The sequence below is a fragment of the Hyposmocoma kahamanoa genome, unplaced genomic scaffold (assembly GCF_003589595.1).
Source record: "Hyposmocoma kahamanoa isolate Upper Pololo Valley unplaced genomic scaffold, ASM358959v1 87, whole genome shotgun sequence".
Classification (NCBI taxonomy): domain Eukaryota; kingdom Metazoa; phylum Arthropoda; class Insecta; order Lepidoptera; family Cosmopterigidae; genus Hyposmocoma; species Hyposmocoma kahamanoa.
This window is the reverse complement of record NW_020654422.1, coordinates 11891709-11908606: the sequence shown is the minus strand read 5'-3', so window position 1 is coordinate 11908606 and position 16898 is coordinate 11891709. Positions and strand designations below refer to the sequence as shown.

General features: G+C 35.6%; 1 protein-coding gene across 2 annotated transcripts in view; it reads left to right on the top strand.

Annotated features, from left to right (window-relative positions):
- The window catches only part of LOC113235279 (transcriptional regulator ovo-like), an 18816-nt gene extending 3099 nt beyond the window's left edge, over positions 1 to 15717 (top strand). Inside the window, exons 2-4 of one of the 2 annotated variants that reach the window (XM_026470931.1) lie at positions 11602 to 13322; positions 13648 to 14073; positions 14399 to 15717. In XM_026470931.1, the coding sequence (XP_026326716.1) occupies positions 11602 to 13322; positions 13648 to 14073; positions 14399 to 14584 (2333 nt within the window). In that variant the 3' untranslated portion in view covers positions 14585 to 15717. The remainder of the gene's footprint in view (positions 1 to 11601; positions 13323 to 13647; positions 14074 to 14398) is intronic. The other variant, XM_026470932.1, reaches the window with a different exon arrangement.
- The last annotated feature ends 1181 nt before the right edge of the window (positions 15718 to 16898 follow it).

The following is a 16898-nucleotide window of genomic DNA, read 5'->3' as shown; positions in this document are numbered from 1 at the left end:
GACGGACTCGTGGTGACGGACTCGTGGTGACGGACTCGTGGTGACGGACTTGTGATGAAGGTCTTGTTGCGATTTACGTTCTACAGTCACGGCTAAGATTGAAAATAAATTAACTGTGAAACTTTTTTAAACAGCAAATGTATGTACATTTGCTGTTTTATCGGGTTAATTTCACATCAAATATTATGTAAAGTTTGGAACAGTACTTTATACTAAGTACAGAACTTTGACAGTTATTTGCACTTTAGCGCTTGCACTGCCGGTGCCTTAGTTATGATCATGACATACTACTTACAATAACCAAACTGTGTATATACAAAATGTAAATATCGTGCCATAAAATATCACAAACGAAAAAAGTCATTGTAATATTATTTAATTTATAATGCAATAGCATTATTACTATTACGTTAATAAACGGCATTCTCTCTTGGGAATTAATTGGAACAACAACATTTGATATTTTGAAACTGGTTCTCCCAATTATGACATAACGTAGGTCAATTTTAATTCTACGAATACCACAGATCGAATGTTATTTAGAAGTGAAGCATCATCAATAAAAATTATCGGCTCAACATATTCAGTTTTGTTTGCAAGGCAAGCTATTATCTCTCTCTCTCCGTGCATTGCGTTTAGAATTTTCAACTTTTCCTTTTACTTCCTAACAAATTTGTGCATTTATATATGTTAACTATATATATATAATTTATATATATTATAGGAAGTATTACCTATTTCTGCCGTCAAGCAGTAATATGAGCATTACTGCGTTCCGGTCCTAAAGGGTAAGGGTGCTGGTGAAATTACAGGGCCATAGGACTAGCTAACTTACGTCTCAGGGTGACAGGCGCAGTAGCAGTGTCCCTCAGATCTTTACGATTTAAAGTTCTAAGCGGCTCTGCACACATAAACACAATACGACGACGCGTCGTGTGTCGTGTAAGAGCCCTAACACCAGGTACATGACTTGTTCATCCCGTCACTGGGTAGGTATCGTAAAAAAAATGTATAATCTACATAATATATATGTAACAAAAAGATGTAGTCATATTATGACTGGAAAAAGTCTATTTAACAATTTATTAATTTATATGGGTGTATAACTTGTACATATTTCTAGTTGATACCATTTTTGTTATTTGTTTTTAATTTTTTAATTTTCTTTATTTTAATTTCTTTTGTTCGCTTATTTTTTTATTGAGATTTTAACAAGCTCAAAGATTAAATTCATTCCCTTTGCCGTTAATCCCTGAGATTAGGCGCCCATCGAGTCGGATTATTGTGAACGGACGCTGCGGTTGTCCGCCAGAGGATCATGTGCCATTTTCCAGCACCATGATTGACGTCTCACCTTGGAACTCGTATAGCATATTCTACTAAGTGAACAAAAATAATGCCTAGACTCACGACCAAGTGTCGATACTGTTTTAGAGTATATAATTCTTTTATTACTAGACGTAATATGTAACGTATAACGTATATATGCAACTAAAATATATAAGATATTTATTTCTCATGATTCCTTTAAACCATAAAAATATAAGTAATTATTTTTTGAAATTTTGTTATTCAAATATGGAGGTTTGTAATAGGCTTTTTGATATTATTTAGTTTATACCATTTTTTTTAAATTATAGGTGTAAGCCTTAGTAAAATAAATAAAATAAAATAGTTTTTTTAGTTACGAAATGATGTTCAAAAGTTAGTCTTCTCAAATTTAGTAATACCATGAACTCGTCTAAATAATTTATCATAATAATTATGTACTGTAGCATTTTTAACTACCCATGTAATCATAATTTGAATGTAACGCATGCAGAACAGAATCAATTAATATGATGCGCGCACGCAAGCCTTGTTGACGATCACATTAAGGCCAAGGGTCTAGAATATTTACTCACCACTTTACAGATCTACTTAGATTATAAATATACACTCTAACGGATAGTTTTCTTAGGGTCATTTTTTTAAAGTAACCGAATATAAATTAAAACCTCAAATCATCTGGTACCGACTATCGCGTCGAATTGTTTGTTGTAATTTGGTTTTTATCCAGTTTTCAAACTAATCCAATGAATAAAAGCAAAAACAACTGGCACCGATCGTTATCGTATGTTGCCATTCGTGAACAGTAAATCTGCATCTTTATGAATAGCCAAAAAGAAGAAATGCCTTCGCCATGTGGTCGCCCACGATTAAGGTGCTATTGTATCCTCAGTCCATTGTACGCCACTTCGTTTTTTGGCCTTTGATTTTTTGTCATAAAATATGTATTAATACATTCAGAACAGGTACGGTGAATTGTACACGCTCGATTTCAATATACTGCTACAAAACTCATGGTTTTTAACTCTCAATTTGCTCGTAATGTTATCGTTCCCTATAAAATTATATGAAAATTTAAAACTGATCAGCTACGGTTTCATGTTTGCAGTTTTATTACAGCAGTTTAATGCTATACCTATATGTTTTCGAATTGCAATTTAGCGAACAACACTTTACGCTATTTACTTCTACGTTGTAAGAGGAAATTGACATAAAGAGTCAACATCCTACGTTGCCAGTTAGCCACACTTAAGTGACGGTTAGGTAATCGGTTGCCGTTTATTTTTTGCCGCAGACAAGATGGCTTGCACGTGATACTTGAGCGGTTGTTCTAGGAATGATCCTGGACACATGTCCTGTTAGATTATGCCACTGCCGGCTGCCAGTGCCCATATGAGATGTATGCGGGTACAGCTTGTTCGTAATTGCAAAACCTATGAAACATCTGTTTGTTTATTTACCATTACGTGCTTGACAATATACACGAAATTGCATTAATAAAAGTATTAAGAAAGTAGGTATCTTGTAAAGCTACCGTAATACCGTAATGCCCTACATTAAAATTTTATAATGAATTATACAAATGTATACTTACTTTTAGTGTTTTTGATATTCTCTTGGCAAAACCGGTATCCACGAAGATCCGTATTTATTAAAGTTATTTTCTAAGAACGACAGTATTTCTTTATTAATTTGTGCGAACTACAACAAATTGACTGTATTGCGGCAACTATAAAACGACGATACACGCGTGATTGATATTGTAAAACTATACGTGAACAACCGTCATACATAAACTGTACAATTGTGTGATTTTGTGCGGTCTACTGCCACTAACGGAACGCTAATTACGCTGGGCACCTAATCAGATTCTAGATTATTTGTTTATTTCGGTTAGCACAAGTTATTTTGGCCCATCAGATATAATATTAATAAGTTTATTAATCTTAGATTTTACTACGACGCCATTATTGCAATCTCCAATACCTGCCGTGACAGCCCAAAATACTAAGGTTCAATAGTGGTATTACATGTGTACTTATTTACATAAAATATTTGTTATAATAATATAGTACATAATATACTTATTACAGTAATGTTGCCAATTATTAAGCATTCATTCAGTTGTTAATATTATACTGATTTTGTAGTTATTTTCGGAAAACAGAAGATTGGACGCTAATGAAGTCACTGGTTGTACTTATATCGTTTAGACGTCATAACAATACAAAAACGTTACCACAAAGTATACAATTTAATATCTTTATTTATAATTTTGCGATTCTAAGTAAAATTTCATACACGTGTGAGAAAAATTCATTGGTTCCTCTACATCGAGTGTTTGAGTACCTTTTCATTGAAATTCGTCGCGAATAACTGTTCAAATGCAAAAGTAATCGCAGTTTACATCTACCTAATGCGATTTTTATCGTTGATGCAAATTCTCTACGTGAAACATGATTAGTTAACTAGTTGTACTTTGTATGTACCTACTGTATTTAAACTGAACACGTTATATGGTCTAGAACACACAACAATAATCTTATAAGAGAGTGGCTCTAAGCGATTGACACCGACTTATAATTTGTCAGTACTTTAGCACTTATCAAATACACGAGGGACCACCAATACGGTGTGTTAGCCACTATCATAGAAAGCGTGCATTAAAATAGCTTTTAAAATTTTAAACCTTTCTGGATAACAAATAAAGGATTAACGACTCAAAGAACGTGAAGTATGAAGTTAAATACGAGTAAAATAACTAGAAGTATAGGCAAGTCACTCGTACATCTCACGAATGTAAGGTCATCTCCTCCATTGTTGTGTCACACGCCATAAAAGATAATCATTTCGTGTATTTTGGAGCAATTTGCTGTAGATCGCCCACAGATGTATTATGATTTTGACGACATTCTATTATTACGACAACGTGCAGACAGATTTACAAAAAAAAATAATTTTTATAAAACAGCAACACGACATAGTAAGTATGTTTTTATTCGCGATAACTCTACATCGTTATGGCTTCTATACAAAATGAATAAAAAATCGGACTAAATTAAGTGTGAAAACAGTGTTAATCACGCAATATATAAGAAACATAGTAGGTACACACGACTGTTTTACCCGTAATTGGTCTGTAATGGACGAAACACATTGACTTGTATCCATGAGACAGAGTACAGTTTCTGTAACATGGGATATGATACGAGACAAATAAAAATTGTCTCTTTGGAATACTTTTTAAGAGCTTGGTTAATTTTATGCATGTAATCCATAAAGTACCCAATCTTATCGGCCATCCTGCGTAAATTTGAATAACGGTAACATTTAACGGAAAATACGTAATAAAATTCAAGTTGCCTTGGACGAGGAAACATAAGGTTAACGAAAACAAGACAACCAATCGCCTTCTTAGATACCGGATTTTTTCTATTGACTGCCAAATTAAGTCAGTTCTAGCCTTGAACACTTCGCTAAACGTATTTGGGTCATTAACCCTAGCCAAATCTGGTTGTGATTCACATTGTGAGCAAAATAATAATAAAGCGTTGAACAGTTTTTGCCACCGTTCGTTCTGAGTCTTGGTGTTTAGAATCGCCGTTTTTTGCAACGCAGAAGCGGTGTTAAAAATATCCGGAAGGCTTTGTAATTAGAACTACACTTTGTAGGCGGCTTGGTCATAGGAAGCAGGTAGATACAATAAGCTCCTTCAAGTCATGCTATTTAACAATGTGCAACGCATTTCAATAAGAAGGACTTCAATGTCAGACGAATGTATATGCGAACTTTAAAATTAAAAGGAAACGTCTGCTTTTCCGCCCCACATTAACAGTAAAAAGGCTCTGGTTTTGTTATGAAGAATCGCAATAATATTTAGCCGCGCAATAATATTCATTAAAGTTCCCTATTGTGTTATTTTACAACCGACCGCTTCAACGAGCAAACTTGAAACAAAAAAATGTCCTTCGAAACGACCTTTTAACCGCTCCTGTGGAGGGGGCGCGGGGCGGACACGAACCGCGCTCCCGAGTAGTACCGTGTGCTATCGGTACTTATATTTATGGAAAAAAGGCTTCAACGGAATTTTATGTGCTCTCCGACCGGAGCGGTTCTTCATAGCTGTCTTCGTATAACGCGTTAAATGCTAACAGCGTCCGTTAACCCCGTGCGCAAGGACAGGCTAGTCGGCCGTCCGCTTGCCCCGCCCGCGCCCGCTTCTGAGACTCGATAGTTTTTATTAATGCCTGAGGCCAGTTTTGCTGCCGGCTTTTTGTAAAATACACATATCCATAATAAAAATATAGCTCATAAAATAAAACTCCAGTAAACATTCTTCACAGAAAATAAAAAATTTCTAAACATATTAATGGTATCTAAACGTAACAAGTAACGACACAACGAATTAACTTTGATTAAATAACACAAAAAGCTCCTTCATTTTTTTGTAGTTAGTAGCCATTCTTCGATCGACATATAATCAAAAACGTGCAACAGCCGAATGTTTTGGTCATGATCGAATAATAATTGTGCGTTGCGCATTTATCTAAACGTAGGTAACATTGCATGTAATCGAGTACGGACATATAATTAATCATTTTGGCGTTTTAAAATCGTTCTCGTGATTAATGTGTCGATAATTACTAGGAACACGAATTTAGCAGCCTCAAAATTATGGTAAGCCGCAAAATGTGTTTAGGTTATTAGCGCCCAACTAAATAATGACAAAGTGATTGTTTGATTCGATGTTTTCAGGAGATTGTACTCATTAAATTATCCGCTGACATTAGCGTACATTAAGAAGTATCTTATTAGCCTTTTTTGTAAACAATGTAACCTAGAACAATATCATAACAAAATATATCGCAAGTGTGGAGTCCTTAGGAAGAGACAAAAATATCTTCTATCTTCCGAGACGTGTCTACCGCGAACACGAAAATACCCGTTTATAGATTAGAAGTCACGAATTGGTAGCATAAAATATACGAGCGCGTACAAAAACAACCGAGAGAATTACTAATTATTGCCAAAAAGTGATGCGAGGAAGGCTGAGACTTTAATGGCGAAATAATGAGTGTTCACATTCAAGGCTACCCGCACTATTTCTCGGCAGGAAGCGGCAACTAACAGAATAGATATGGACATGGCAATTACGGGGCCTTGACTTACCGTTTTAGAATAAAAACCGCACATTTTAAATAGAGCTGGCTATAGTTACAACGACGTTACGCCTGTCTTATGCGTCAGAATATCTTTGCATATTAACTAACATACCTAATTCTATTATTTAACAAAACATAGTGTTATATAATAACATGTAATAACAACGTGACAAATTTACTTGTAATTGATGGAATGGTTTTTTTTCTACTTGTTCCAACATTGTAAGAGACTTGTCTACGTAAATGTGCAGAAATTACGAGTTGTTAATTGCAATCGCTATTAGGTATAATTTGTAAGCAGGTTTTGTTCAAATTCAACATTTAAAAGTTATCGCAAGATGTTAACGTTGTCAGAAAACTAAGTTATACATATAAATATTATTGTAAGGATAATAAGGCTAATTCCGCTGTTTTACATAAAAAGTACTAAGCGCAATATTATGTAATTTACCAAACATAATATAATTTCATTATGGTATGTGTCGATTGCTCTCATCTGTATATGGATTATAGGTGGGGCGTACTATAAGTTTCTGGAATAAATAAGAAAAAAATACCATAAATGATCAGAAATTAATTTATTGTTTCTCAAATTATTCTCCGTTAGCGTTAATGCACTTCTTCATACGAATGAACCAATTTTGAAAACATTTATGTCACTCCTCCGTAACAATCTCTGAAACATATTTTTCAGGTGATGAAAATCGTTGACCGCATAAGTGGTTCTTAATTTTTGGAAATAAATAAAAGTCACAAGGTGCCAGGTCAGGACTGTACGCGGGATGGCTCATAAGGTCAACGTTTTCACCTTCAAAAATTCATTTGTCTGTCTGGCCGTGTGACAACTGGCATTATCATGGTTCAAGATGATACGGCGTTTACGGTTATTTTTACAGAGTTTGTCAATAACTTACGGCAAACAAATGGTCGTGTACCAATCACTATTCACGGTACAACGATTCTCCAAAGCAACAGTGGTCACGTGTTCAGTTTTATTAAAAAAAGTAGCAATCATCCGCTTAGAGACACTTTGCACGCGCGCAACTTTGGTTGGTTTCGGCTCATCTTGAAAGACCCATATCTCGATTGCTGCTTTGTTTTGGGATTGTTACTATGACCCACACCAAATTTGACGCCCCTTCGTTGAATCTGGCATTGCACCAAGTGACGCGATCCATTTTTTGAGCCTCAGTAAAATTGTGTGGGGTCCACCGAGAGCACAGCTTTTTTGCACCTAAATGTTTATGTAATATTGATTGTATTAACTCATGCCTATGCCTAAAAATGCCCGAATCTCATGGTATGTCACATGCCTGTCTGTTTTGATCATACGGCGCACAGCATCGATGTTTTTGTTGTTCACAGCAGTGGACGAGCGACCATCACGAAATTCGTCAATAAGATTTACACGACCGCTTTTGAATTATGCAAACCGGCTATAAATAGTCATTTTACATGGTGCTTCATCGCCAAAAGCAGTTTAAAGCCGAGAAAAGCTCCGCTGAGCTGTTACATTACACTTAAAGTCGTAGAAAATCGTACTACGAAAATCTTCACGAGTTAAATCCATGGTGATGTAGACAACCAATTTCTAATATGACGCCACAATGTAAAAACAAGTGACAGTCAGATGAAACAAACCGTTTTCTACAGCCAAAGAGTTCCATTTTCAAATGTTGTAATTACTTTTTAAATATTGTTTATGTAAGTGGCCAGTTCCGGAAACTCATAGTGCGCCCTATGTAGATAATGCTAATGTAAGGCTTCACGAAGAGAGGATTTCCTTATTTCAGGTTTACCATGTTCCACCAAAACAACAATCAATAGCATAGATTTTTTAAAAAATCAAGCGCCGGTACGAATTAGTCGTATGCCTGGTGGTAAACGATACGCCTATGCATAGCAGTTGCACTGGCACCCAGAGCTTAAATCGCAAAGATCTGAGGAGCACCGCCTTTGCGACTAAGTTAACAAGTCTCATGTACTTGTAATTTCACCAACACCCTTAACCCTTTAAAATCGGAATGCAGTAATGCTCACATCACTGCTTGACGGCAAAAAGGGGTAAGGTGGCAGTACTTTCCTGGACGTGCTCTTTCACAAGGAACTCTTCTGTTGCAAAAGAGATAGTCTGACTTGCAAATGTCACCCTCAAGAAGTTTATATTTGTAACACCTAACGAGAAATGATGAGAACAAAATAACACAACTGGTGATACCTGATCAATCTGGATACAATTTATTCGACCACTAATTTTAATTTTATGTTTTATCCTTTACATTATAGCGGCAATAAAATATGAATTCATTAGTATGTTCCAAGAAAATAGAAATACAAGGAACTTCATAAATTATCAAGTACCATCTGGGTTCTTGAATATTCTTTTTATAGACCAAGGTAATTTTTTACTTGAGGGCATAACATAGCTTGCTGATTGATTTACCACGAACACACATCATGACGTTCAATTGCCATTTAAGTAAGGTTTTAAATTCATATAGGTACGAAATATAATTGTATGGACGAAACTGTGAATAAATATTGTATAATGTAACTGCCATGATAGATTACGATTAATTCATGTTCATGAATATTATTTAGTAAGTCAATCCACGAAACGATTTATGAAATAGCAGGACATATGGTACTATGATAAATTACCTCTATTTTTAATACAATTAGTTGTTATTGAGTACCAAGTAATAATAATAAATACGTCTTTGGAACTGGGGCGTGGCACCAAATTTTTAGTAATACTTATTTTGATTCATAAACTTGCACGACTGTCGCTAAAACGTACTTGCCAAACAGGCTTAGCGGGGCTGTCACTGCGCCCCATCTGGAGACATACTAAGTGACTTAACATATTGAAAATATCTCAGTTTGTCCTTTTCTATCAACGCATCAAGCTACAAACGCCGTCTCAACGTCTGCATTCCTGCCTTCTGTAGCACATTTTATTCTAAATTCGTGAGTTATTTCAAAGTCGGAACGTTTTTCTTTTTAAAGCAAAAAACAATAATCTGCATTTTGTATCTTATACCGGCCGGCACCAATCGGACGCACTAAATACGCAAGATTCTCTACTACATAAAGTTTACTGTATCCACGCAATAATGTTATTTATAATTATTTTCTTTTTGATTCACAAATTATAATACTCAACTCCATACACTGCAATATAAAATCATTCGCTTCAATCGTTCGTTTTTTGACTAACAAGCATGAACTTAAGTATTTGCTAAAAAAAATTGACACGCATTGGTATACAGACGTGTAGCCCGACGCGTATGTATAAACTTATTATATTCTCCACTAAATGTAGACTAAAGTAATTTATTAGTCATGTGTGAAGTATGATATTCTTTTATCTGATATCTTTAACTCCCATAAGCCGCAACTGACCTTTAGTAAAGACAATAGGGCGCTCTATAGTTATCTTTCGAGGAAGCTTTTGTTCCGAGCCCATGTAAATCAGTACTTAACAAAGGCAGAGCAATAACTATCTGATAAACATTTAAGCACCCATTACGGAGTATGGTACTTGCTAATATTTGCCTGCACCTTAAATATAAAATACGACTATGTTATTAATGAGACCTAATCGCGAATTTCAAAGTTAGGTACTCACGAACGCTATGAGGGCTATTGGTCAACAGCCTACAAATAAAATTTAAAATCTAGAACAGTTAAACAAGTCAACACTTTATTTTATAACTAATATACGTATCGAGTTCTTAGGGTTTCGCGATTGTTACACATAGGAAACGAAACTATTTTCCAGGATTTAAATCGCGTATATCTGATTTTTCAAACAAACCGACGTTTCGGGCCCTTTACAGGTTCCATGGTCACGATTGACTCAGTCAACCTTTAAAGGACATTTAAAGGGCCCGAAACGTCGGTTTGTGTGAAAAAACAAATATACGCGATTTAAATCCGGAAAAATAGTTTCATTAACTATTATACGTTTATGCAAAAACTCAATATGAAAAAAAAAATAATTTCCAATCTTATTTCCGCACGAGTTCAACGATCCTTTTTTTTGTTTTAACACCATTACTATTGAGAACACAATTATGTACATAATTAAAGAGCAATTGAACTTTGTCGTCGAAACGTGTAATCACAGTGTTTCTGTCTGTCTACAATTCCTCATTTCTGGTGTTTATTTGTTCGTAATTTTGTCTTTTCCTTTATCCATATTTACACACATGGGTTGTAAAAGCCTCTCAAACGTAGTCATCCAGATGTAACAATATGTGATTAAGCTTAAGGTGCCTTTGAAACTTTACAACAAAATGGTGCACTATGGAGAGATTCCAAATTAGAGACCGCGCCGTGACGCCTTGGTGCGCAGACGCATAAAATTACGGTCCTCATACAAAAAAGAGCCCAACAATGCAACCATCGTCCTTGGATCCCTAACAAAAGACGAGAAAGGGCAAGGGAACTCGTTCGAGCAACCTTGGGACTTTCACTAACTACCTACGCACATTTGTTACAAAACAAATAGAGTTTTTGCTCACATCCGAAATTTAAATTCATCAATAAGAGAAGTAGTTAATTTAATTGTAACTTTAAAAAATATAGCCTCTTAGGATCACGTTTCTAATCAAGAGCAAGGTCTAAATTTCCACATAATGCTATATATTTTTTAATTCTATAACCGCATATCAAAGCTCTACTAAAATTGTACCAGCAGGAAATGAAATGTATGCATGGTTAAAATTGCTAAAACCGCGATATCAATTGTTGTTAGATTTGGGACGAGATTGAGTCTGTCACTTTGTCCTGTCCCGCCAATTATAATAATGTGATACAAATAACTCACACACAAACATACAACACACGCTGTGGGCGTGTATGTGGAGGCGAATATTACCGTTATGGAGGCACATACCAGTGACGTCAACGAGGTCTCATGCGTTCGACGCTACACGAATACGTTAGTAATAAGCCGAGGGTAAATAGTTACTGCTAGTAACTGGTTTATGAGGATTTCTGTTGCTTTTATTTCACGCGTTCGTAGTTTGTAGAAAATACATGTATGTAAAAATAATTGATAAAATCAAACTGATACACTAATCATTTTTTTTTTTCATTCCAGACTCGGATGTCTTTGAAGAAAACGGTGGTGGAAGAAATTTACACGAGAGACGCACAAAAGAACCTAGGAGGTTTATATCATCTATACTTGGCGGCGATGTTCCATATGGTAGTCACAGAGGACACGTTCCCACACAGGCGGAACGAAAATTATATTTACCCGTAATCGCAGAAGAAAAGAAAAAAGATGACAAACCGTTAATAAAAGAAGAAAAAGATCCACTGGAAAACGATCCAGTCGTGTTGCCGTCGAGAAATTCACCGTCTCCAGAATCTTCACCTTCACCAGGTATTGACAATAACGTAACCTGTCAGAAAGTGTCTGTCATTCAGAGAACACCATCTCAATCACAGTTCCGTGACAACAAAAAAGAAATTACTGATATTAGTATTCCCCAGACGCTACCTACCACAGAACCAGAACAAGACCAACCAATTGATTACGTTATAGCAAAGAAACGTGGTGAATCAGAAGATGAAGAAACTGAAAAGAAAATAAGAGAGCAAAGGCGAACAAGCAGCTCTAAAATTGCCAATGGAATATTAGCCCGACCAGTTTTAGTTTTAAGAAATTGTCCCGCAAACAAAATACCGGGAATAATGACTGCAGCTGCAGGACACGGTCGATCGACTGGTGGTAGCGGCTCAGGTGGAAATTCTCAGAGTAGTGGTGGCTCTGGAAGTTTCAATTCGGGTGGTGGTAGCACCGCTCCTTCCTCTGGCGGCGGTGGAGCCATCGGTGGTGGATCCGGTAGCGGAGGCAACGGTCGCGACGGTAGATCCAACTATGGACCAAATAGCCCACCAACAGGCAGCCTACCCCCTTTTTATGAAACTCTCGGTCCTTCCACTAAGGGCGGGCAAAATTCTTTCAATGCCAACAGCAACTTTTCGAACGAATTTAGTATAATGAATGGATTTAATATGGATTGTGAAAATAATGAAAATGGAACCAGTTTCCCTGAGCAAACGAAACAGTATTCTCTGATGCAGAACGCTCCTTATGGCCTCGCTTTAAAAGACGAAGGGATTGATTATGAAAATAAATTAGAAAACCTTGGTTCTATTGGCAATTATAGCAGCAATTTCGATGATTCCATGGTGGTCGATATGCCTGAGGACGTAATAGATAACTTACAATTCTCTACCACCCTCACTTTTAACGGATCTAACGAAGGTCTCTTAGGAAACCTTTCAGATTCAACCGAAGACTTCTCAAATTTATTGAACCACCACGTTGAATCAATAACAGACTCAGACTTAAGAGAATCATCGACGTCGATAAGCCCTGACTCCGTGCACAACCAAGTCGATATTGAAACGCTGGCAGAACAAGTAAATTTAAGTAGACAGTATTATGAAAAAGCCAACTATTTAGCTTTTGCAAGTCAAGATCAACCTTCTTCTTACAATTTCGCTAAAGATCGGCCAGATTTGCTGATGCAGTTAAACCCAGCTCTTCTACAACACAACGAAGGACAAATGCAACAACTGCAGATCCATGTACAACTTCAACAGAGGCAACAAATTCTATCTCCTGGCTTTCCATTCGCTAGTCATTCTCTGGACCTGGACTCGCCTACCGGCGTGTCGTTGCCTTCGCCCGGCGGAAATAATTCCTTGGATGGCAGTACCCACATGGAGAACTCCGCGCTGAGCCCAGCTGCTGCTGTAAGTTTGAAGAAAGGCTTAGGCGATGGCAAAATTCAAATCTTGCAAAGGGTAAGCATTATTTGATTTTAAGGCGAAGCTTTGATTCGTTTTTCTTAATGAATGTCGTCTACCTCGTGGTAGAAAGAAAGATTTCCGAAAGACGACATAAAAGTTTAATAATGAAGTATTACAGTGTAATGCTGAGCCTGAATCAACTATGCTTTAACTTACTGCACAACTTTATTTTTATAAATTCTTGTTTAATTATAAAGGACAGCTTGGATTGATTAAGCTCAGCCTTATAATTCAATAATGAATTAAGCTACATTCCTATCACAGCTGTCCTTAAGAAAGCAAATGATAATAATAAGTGAATGATAATAATTTGTTATAGTTGGGTCTACCCGCTGAACTGCCGCTTGAATTCATCAATGGTGGCCACGGAGTGAAGAACCCATTGGCTACAGAAGCAAATGCAAGACAAAGAGAAGAAGAAAAGAACAAACATGTATTAGTTAGTGAAGACGATCCTACAAAATTCGTATGTCGAGTGTGCTCGAAAAACTTCAGCCTACAAAGACTGCTTAATCGGCATATGAAGTGCCACTCCGATGTGAAGAGATATCTTTGCACTTTCTGCGGCAAAGGTTTCAACGACACCTTCGACCTTAAAAGACACACAAGAACGCACACGGGTGTCCGACCTTACAAGTGCAATCTCTGTGAAAAATCCTTCACCCAAAGATGCTCACTAGAATCTCACTGCCTTAAAGTTCACGGAGTGCAGCACACTTATGCCTACAAAGAACGGAGGACTAAGGTATGAGAACATTAGTTGTATATGTTAATCGGTAATTATGTATAATAAATATTATGTATAATTTTCATTATACTATTTGTGTAGGGATCTTAGAAACTGGGAAAAGAGCTGATAATCTAGCAGATGTTCATGACATAGCTAAGAACCATCCCGATTAAACTTGCCTATAAACTTTTAAGAAAATATCCATCCATTTGGGAACTTCTATGCCACAAATAGACATACCGATAGATATACAGACAAAGGTTTCAAAGTTATAAATCCCCCTGCATTGCATCGGGTTTAAAAAGACAAGTACTCATAGGTTTTTCTTATTCTTTTGCAGATGTACGTATGTGAAGAGTGTGGGCATACCACTTCAGAACCTGAGGAACACTACATGCACTTGAAAAAACAACACCCTTATTCCCCGGCGCTACTGAAGTTCTACGATAAACGGCATTTTAAGTTCACAAACGCTACATTTGCTAATCAGCTTTTAGGACAGCTTCCAATGCCGGTCCACAACTAATTGGCCACTTCTAATAAATTCTTAATGACTGATTCGGCAATTCCCATTCCAATTATGATGGAAAACGTACTTAACATTACGAATTTATTCCGTCCGTTGTATACTAAAATATTTAATAGAAAAAATAAAACCAGTGCTTATAAGTTTAATGTGAGACTCGTTAAAATTAAATGTCTTCCAAAATATAAATAGACATTCCGACATTTCAAAATTGCCTATGGTTTACATTACACTTTCTAACAATCATTTTGTTCTAAAAAAATACCTTAATTTTTAATAACAGTCAATGATACATTTTTGGTCTAGGCGATAGGCATGACTGCAATTAAAAAATCAAAGTATCGGGTATTATGTGCAATCTTTGGTGATGGTACGGGGTTAGAAAGTAAGCGTACATTATGTAACATAGACTAAAATATTAGAGTAATTCATAGAATTTGTCATTTAGAAAACTTTGTAAGTTTCATTTCAAGCCAGCCATAGTTTGTTTAAAAGAGATTATCGGTTGGTGCTAAAAGATTGGAGATTGCTGACTTGAAATGAAGCAGATATGGATCGGATGACATCACTTGTCCGACCCATAAAAAAATCAAAGCGTTTAGATCTTTGATACAACTTCTCAATAAGGAATCTCTATCCTCGTTTAGTGATACTAGCTTCTAATTATCTCTCAAAATATTAACACAAATTATGTCACAAGTTCTGTGTATAATAATGTTATGTTTGTTCTTTGTTTGTACTTATTATTTGAAAACAAAATTTTTGAATTCATGGTGATGCCCAATAGAGCGCACAACATGTCGTACCAAGTTGAATTGCATTTCTACGAATATTTATATATTATTTAAAATAATGATGATCGGTTTAGTCTGTGCTGTGAGTGTGTGTGAGTATTATCTATTGTGTAATTGAGTTATTTAATGTGTCGATTGTTATTTTTAATATTAAATCTACATCGAGATGTACTTGAAGCGCTTCCGAGTTATGAAAGTTAGAAGGCGACAATAGGATGCTCAATAACTTTGCGCTTTTACCGCGAAGCTTGTTTATAAAGTAAAAAATTGTAAATACATCTAAATTTTATAAGAAATCTTAGAGAAATTGAGAAATTAATATTACCTACTTAACTTTAGAGGTACCTTATTAGCATTTATGAGATTTTAAAACGATAATTGTTATAGCATTGTGAACAATTGTGTAAGTTTTGATATATTGGATCTTTTATATTGGCTTATCATTGGTTGGTCCGGTCCTTTGCATTTGTGATAGCGCAGTGGCGGCGCATTGACTCGGTTTTACTTGTCTTTTGCATTTACTAGCATTTTGATTTCATGTCGAACAGTAGTTTGATAATTTAAGAAACAGAATCTTTGTTACTCTGTATTGATAAGCAATATATCACGATTAAAACATTCCTCTGTGTTTGATTGCTTGTGTTGTGGGTTTAGCACACAAAGTGATATACTATGGGCATAACTTTAACTTTTAACTTCGGGTGTTTTATACAATATAGAATCCTGCCAATATCAATAAGTCACTTTGATGTTTGATAATATTTTCTTAATTATATGGCTGAAAAAACTTAACAGTTTCTTCAAAAATTATATGTCACAATGATGAAACAGCTAAGGCACAATTTTGATCGATTTTTAATCGCTCTAACAGAGCAATACAACATTATATAACAATGTAATATTAATTAATTAAAATTCATTTAATTTGTGGTATCTTTGAAATAGAACTCTCACATCAAATCAAGAATTCTACAACTTTTTTCATTTTGTTTTTATACAGAACTCATATTAAAGCTTTAAGAATTGCAAAATTTACAAACCCGAGCATTCCCGCTCCACATATATCTGTAATGTTGTAATACCTACGGTAGTCCAGAATTAACACTCTATATATGCTTTTATGTACAACGCCATCTAGTATTTCAGCAATACATTAACATAAGGAAATGAAACTATTTTTTCGGATATAAATCACGTTTATTTGTTTTTCAAACAAACCAATTTTCGGGCCCTTTATATGTTAACTGAGTCCACTGACTCAGTGACCACGGGCCAAATATACGCGATTTCCATCCCAAAAATACTATCATTTCTTAAATGTAACAATCGTGAAAACCTAAGAATTTGATAGAAAGATTCAATCGATAATTTTAAAAGAGTTTTAGTCAATACTCAAGGTAGTAAAGAAAGAAATAAAAGGCGGTAGAAGATTTAGTGTACGCAGGCCCTCTAGTTTCGAATATGTGCTAACTAAAGATTTTCATAGGTAAATTCTACATTTTTTTACATTGAGCAGATAA